Raw genomic sequence first — 6,189 nt, forward strand, 5'->3', positions numbered from 1 at the left:
GAGGAGAATGGAGGAGAAGGGATTGCGGCGTGACCATCCCCCCTGGGGGGTGATTTCTCGCTTTCTGTCTCTATGTCTCTCTCTGTCTGTCTGGCGAGCGCACGTGCCCTATAGTGAAAAACCTCTCCAAAAAAAAAAGTTTCTGTTTTAATATATCAAAATTTTAAAAATTAAGAAAACTTTGCTTAAAACTTAAAACCAGGAAAAAGGTTAAGATTCAGTTCAAACAATAGTTAGATGAACCTATCAACAGTTCAAGAGAAGATAAAAAATTTTAAATCTGGAAAATAAAGCATAGCAGAAAATCAGTAATGTTTTAGTCAAAAGTCGTAAAATACTGTTTTACCAGTTCAGTCTCCTATAAGAAATCTCTCTTCTACTGAATTTGCAGTGTTACTGTAGTCTGATTTTTCTATTTAAATTCTGGAAGTTAACATTCAACTCCAGACTTGTCTCTACTATTAGGCTGCCCATTTTCTTGGTTGTTTTTTGTACTCTTGCTTCTGTGTGTGCGACTTTAGTTTTCTTGGAATAGCATTCCCTTCAGCACTTCTTGGAGAGCTGGTCTGGTGTTGGTAATTCTTTCAGCTTTTGTTTATCTGAGAATGTTTCAGTCTTTTCTTCCTATATGAAAGATAGTCTTGGGACCAGCAGTTAGCTTAATGGCTATGTCGCTGGACTTCCATATAGTCAACCATGGTTCAAGTCCTGGACCCGGTGGCTTAAACTCATACCAGGCACATGTGCATGTGTGCCCAAGATCCCGAGAGGAGAATGGAGGAGAAGGGATTGCGGCGTGGCCATCCCCTCTGGGGGGTGATTTCTTGGTCTCTGTCTCTCTGTCTCTCTCTGTCTGGCGAGCACATGCACCCTATATAGCAAAAACCTCTAAAAAAAAAAAAAAGAAAGATAATCTTGCTGGGTATAGTAGTCTTGGTGGAAATTGTTTTTCACTTAACACTTTAAATATATTTTCCCATACTTTCCTTGTTTGCATTGTTTCTGATGAGAGGTCTGATGTTAGCCTGATGGGATATCCTTTCAAAGTAACTTGATGTTTCTCTCTTGACCATTTTTAATATCTTGTCTCTGTCTGTGGTTTTGGTCAATCTGGCTATGATGAGCCTTGGAGAAGATCTTGGGTTGATTCTATGTGGGGTCCTTTGTATTTCTTGGGTCTGTATATTTGAATGCCTCTCTAGGTTTGGCAAGTTTTCTTCCAGTATTTCATGGAGTAGATTATCACTCCCTTATTAGTTTCTTCACTTTCTGGAATACTGATTATCCAATGTTTGGATGTTTAATGGTATCTAGTGTTACTCATATATTTTTCTCATTTTTGGTGTCATTTTCTCAGTCTTTTTGGTGAATTTTTCTAGATCAGAGGTTCTATCTTCTGCATTTGAGATTTGATCTTCTGCATGATTTAATATGTTGTTGGGGACCAGCAGGTGGTATGGTTGTTAAGGCGCCAGACACTCCCACATGGCTGACCATGGTTTGAGTACCAGATCTGGTGGCTTGCATTCTCACTTTCCCTCTCTCTGTCTCTCCCTGGTTAAATGAAAATAAATGAAAGAATGAATAAAATTAAATAATTCTTTCAAACATACAACCAAAAATCCACCATGGCACCTGTCAGTCCCTCAAGGGAGGTTTTGATTTCCTCTATTACGGCCTTCATCTCTAACAATTTTATTTGATTCTTTTCTTTCAGATTATGCAAGAACTTCCTCACCTCCTGGAACTCATTGTCTCTTTTTTCCTGCATTTTCTAGAGTTTGTTGCCTCTCTTCTCTTGCATCTTTGTCACTAGGTATATTTTAAGTTCCTTATCTGACACTTCCATGAGTTCCCTTGTATTGTCTGTGGAGGATGAGGAGTTATTCTTTTCCCTTAGTGGAGAGATATTTTCTTGGTTTCTCATATTTCGTTCTTTTTTTTGGGAGAGGTTTTTACTATAGGGAGCGTGCGCTCGCCAGGCAGACAGAGAGAGACAGGGAGATAGAAAGCGAGAAATCACCCCCCAGGGGGGATGGCCATGCCGCAATCCCTTCTCCTCCATTCCCCTCTCGGGATCTTGGGCACACATGCACACGCGCCCGGCGCGAGTTTAAGCCACCGGGTCCAGGACTCAAACCACGGTTGACTACATGGGAGTCCAGCGACATAGCCATTACGCTAACTGCTGATCCCGGTTTCTCATATTTCTTGTGCCTTTGCAGTAGTTTCTGTTCATCTGATGGATTATACTTTTATCCTTCTTTTTGGAATTAAATCTGAGCATTCGAGGGCAAGCAGGAGGAGGTGGTCTGCAATCTTTAGGCAGTACCATTTTTCTCTCTTCGTGCAGCAAATTCCATGGAAATTGAATATTACTCTGACCTGAAAAGTATTCAGATATTTGGCTTCTGTGCACCTAGACCTGTCTAGAAACTCAGTGTGCAGAGGCTAAGCAGGAAAGTGAGGAAGGTAAAAGAAAAATTAAAAGGAAAAGAAAACTAAGAAAAAATAAGACAAAAACAATAAAAAAAAAAGAAAAGAGAGAAAAAAATTTGGGATGAAAAACTGCATAGTGCAAATAAAAGCTAAAAGAGCTTCAGAGGGCTAAAAAGTTTAAATTTTAAGATAAATAAATAAAATAGAGAATAAAGAGGGTACTCTTTAAAAAAAAACACATTTATTTATTTAATTCCATTTGCTTTTATAATTAGTAGTATTATTTTAATTTGACCAGAGAGAGAGAAGGTAAGCGAGAAAGCAAACCACCAAGTCTGGGACTTGAACCACAATTGGCCATGTGGGAATCCATTGCTCTTAACCATCACGCCACCTGCTGGCTTTAAAGAGGGTGCTCTAACCTGGCTATATCTTGGGGGCAGGAGGGTGAAGTCTGGGCGGAAATTCTTCAGTTGTCCTAGTCCTTATCACTGTTAATATTAAACTTGGACATTTTTTTCTGTCTTTTGGACACAATGAATTGTGTTTTTAACCAATTGCTAACCTAAGAGTTTCTAAACCTATCTATTGTATAATGGTTAAGTGCCCCCTCAGTCCCCTTTCTGGATGTCCCAACTTTTGGGACCATATGCTGATTTACAATTTAGTTGTGTCTCTTCTCTCAAAACTGAATAAAAGGGCCACTGCATCCAATCACCCTGAAACACTTTCTCTAGGCCACCAGCGATTGTCTTTCCAGTCCATGGCCTCTCATACTTGTGCTGAGAATAAACCATTTTAGTTGATGTGCCGAGCTCGGTATTTCCGTCGACTCCCCCGCCCCCAGTCTTCCTTACTCTATGACCTGTGTCTGCATGGTCTGTTACAGGTGGCCACAAATAGCAGGGTTTACTTGTTTGACATTTTCCTTCTGGGAAGCCGTGCTTTCAACAATGGACTTCAGATGATATTAGAGGACAAGAGAATTTTGAAGGTAATGTAAGCTGGTTCCTTTGCTAGTAAGATGAGCAGCCAGCTTCTAATTACATTATCTCCAACTTCTGATTCCTTAGGTTATCCACGATTGTCGTTGGCTTTCAGACTGCCTCTCTCATCAGTATGGAATTTTGCTGAATAATGTCTTTGACACGCAGGTATGTGAAGAGAAGCATTGGGTTCAAACCAATGTACGTAGCTTCTGTCTAAAGTAGGCCTTGTTGGGGTCAGTAGATGGCATAGCAGTTAAGTGTCTGGACTCTGACATGGCCAACCGCAGTTTGAGTTCCAAACCTGGCAGCTTGAAACTAATGCAGGGCGCATTGTGCATGCGTGCTCAAGATCAACGAAAGAGAAAGGAGGAGGGATTGCAGTGTGGCTATCCCTCCTAGAAAGTGATTTCTCACTTTCCCTCCTTCCACTGTCTCTGTCTCTGTCTGGAGAGGCACACACCCTAAGGCAAAAACTTCTTTAAAAAAAAAAAAAAAAGAAGAAGGAAAGTAGACCTTGTCTAATGTGTGGCTGACCGTCTCCTTTTTTTACTTGTTAATGCTCTGTTCCTGCCTACTTCTCATGTAAAATGTTTGTAGAATGTGTGAGAACATTTGGTGAACTAGAACTATAAAAGCACTGCAGAAAAGCTACTCAAATTAGTAAAGAATGTGTTTTCCTTATTTTGCTCCAGACTTTGTCAAAAAAAAAAAAAAAAAAAAAAAAAAAAATCAATATCCAGGGCTGGCCCATGGCCTGGTGATTGGGAAGCTGGATCCTGCTTGGCTGACCACAAGGTTCAAGTCCAGCTGTAGTGGCTTGAGAGATGGGCCAGGTTCCTGAGTATGGGTGCCCAGAATCCCAAAAGGATAGAGAGATGCCCCACCAGGGATGTGCTTTCTCCCTTTCCTCTTGTCTCTGTCTTTCTCTGGCAAGTGCATGTGCATGCTGACAATTGAAAAAAAAAAAAAAAACAGAGATAAAGGGGCAGGATCGAGTCAGCAGGCGCCATGGTAGATAAGGCAGCTAGATCCCACATTGCTAGCCGCAGATTAATCTAAACTAGGTGTGTATGTACGTGTGCCCCAAATCCCAAGAGCAGAATAGGGGAGGGAGGGCCAGCAGTTGGCATGGTGGTTAAGGGTGCTGGACTCCCACATCACATGGCTGACTGTGATTCAAGTCCCAGACCCGGTGGCTTGCTTTCTCATTTTCTCTCCCTCCCCCCCTCCCTCTGTCTCTCTCTCTCTCCCTCTCTGGTCAAATTAAAATAAATAAAGTAAAATCAAATAATTCTTTATTAAAAAAAAAAAAAGAATAGAGGAGGGATTGCAGCATGGCCAGCCCCCATGTTGTATACTTTCTCACTTTTCCTCTCTCTCTGGTGAGCACATGTACCCTCTTGCGAATTAAAGAAAAAAAGAAGTAAGAACCATACCCCATAGCATTCAATAACTTGGGCAGTTTGGAGGTTCTTTATAGTTCTGGCATGGAAGGCTTAGGGTAAGACGAACAATTCCATCTCTGCCTTTACCACATATGTATCAATTGAGGCAAATTGGTGTCTGGTTCAGGGGTACAGATTGTTTGGAATATACCCCCTCCACCCCTGTAAAACTTATTCAGCCACAAAATAGCTAAAGAGATGTGATTTGTCTCTCATCTAAAGGACCTTAGAGAAATGGGAAATCTCCAGACCAGATACCAGCTCTTAGAGCTGATCTAAGCTTACAGTTTGGCTCTGAGAGCAGTGAAACCTCTAGTTTTCATCAGGTTCTTCTGGTCTTCTAGGTTTATGCCAGTGAAAGGGATGTTCTGAATACCCAAGTCTAGAATCTCTGGAGAGGAATTAACAAAGACTTGGCTAATTAGTTTCTAGCAGCAATTCCTAAAAATTTAATTTTATGTTACTATATGAGGTTCAGTTTTGCATTTTATGTATCTGTTTATAATGAACTCTACCATTTCTCTTATTTATATGTTTCTTTGGTCTTTTTATTTATTTATATTTTTTGAGAGTTTTTTTTGCTATAGGGTACGTGCACTCTCCAAGAGGGTGTGTGCACTCTCCAAGAGACAGAGAGAGACAGAGACCAGGGGTTGCATGGGGGGATGTCCACACCACCGTCCCTTCTTGATTCTCCTCTTGGTATTTTGAGCACACATGCGTACACACCTGTCATGAGTTTCAAGCCACCGTGTCTGGAACTCAAACCAGGGTCAGCTATCTGGGAATCCAGCACCTTAACCACTGTGTCACTTTCTGGCCCCTGTTTTATTTTATTAAAAATTTTTTGGAGGGGAGGCCAGCAGGTGGCGTGGTAGTTAAGGCAGCTAGAATCCCATGTGGATGACCGCAGTTTGAGTCCTGGACCTGGCAACCTGCTTTCTCACTTTCCCTCTCTCTCTGTCTCCCTCTTGTCAACTTTTGTTTTTTTTTTAAGAATTATTTTATGTCAACTTTTGTTTTGTTTTTAAGAATTATTTTATTTAACTTTATTTATTATTATTATCATTATTATTTTCCAGTTTGATCAGAAAGAGACAGACAGAGAGAGAGAGAGGGGAAGTGAGAAAGCAAGCCACCAGGTCCGAGACTTGAACCTTGGTCGGCCATGTGGGAGTCCAGCACCCTTAACCACCATGCCACTTGCCGGCACAATCCCTCTGGTCAACTTTAAAAAATGAAATAATGGGAACCAGCAGTTAGCGTAATGGCTATGTCGCTGGACTCCCACGTAGTCGACCGCGGTTCGTGTCCCG

At 41.3% G+C, this 6,189-nt stretch overlaps 1 protein-coding gene across 3 annotated transcripts in view; it reads left to right on the forward strand.

Annotated features, from left to right (window-relative positions):
• Window positions 1–6,189, forward strand: part of EXD1 (exonuclease 3'-5' domain containing 1) — a 50,349-nt gene that overhangs the window by 30,920 nt on the left and 13,240 nt on the right. For all 3 annotated transcript variants that reach the window (XM_014591667.2, XM_014591666.2, XM_027775819.1), the window contains 2 exons: window positions 3,329–3,433; window positions 3,513–3,593. In XM_014591667.2, coding sequence (XP_014447153.1) covers window positions 3,329–3,433; window positions 3,513–3,593 — 186 coding nt within the window. The remainder of the gene's footprint in view (window positions 1–3,328; window positions 3,434–3,512; window positions 3,594–6,189) is intronic.

Source organism: Tupaia chinensis, unplaced genomic scaffold, assembly GCF_000334495.1.
Source record: "Tupaia chinensis unplaced genomic scaffold, TupChi_1.0 Scaffold000605_1, whole genome shotgun sequence".
NCBI classification, from domain to species: domain Eukaryota; kingdom Metazoa; phylum Chordata; class Mammalia; order Scandentia; family Tupaiidae; genus Tupaia; species Tupaia belangeri.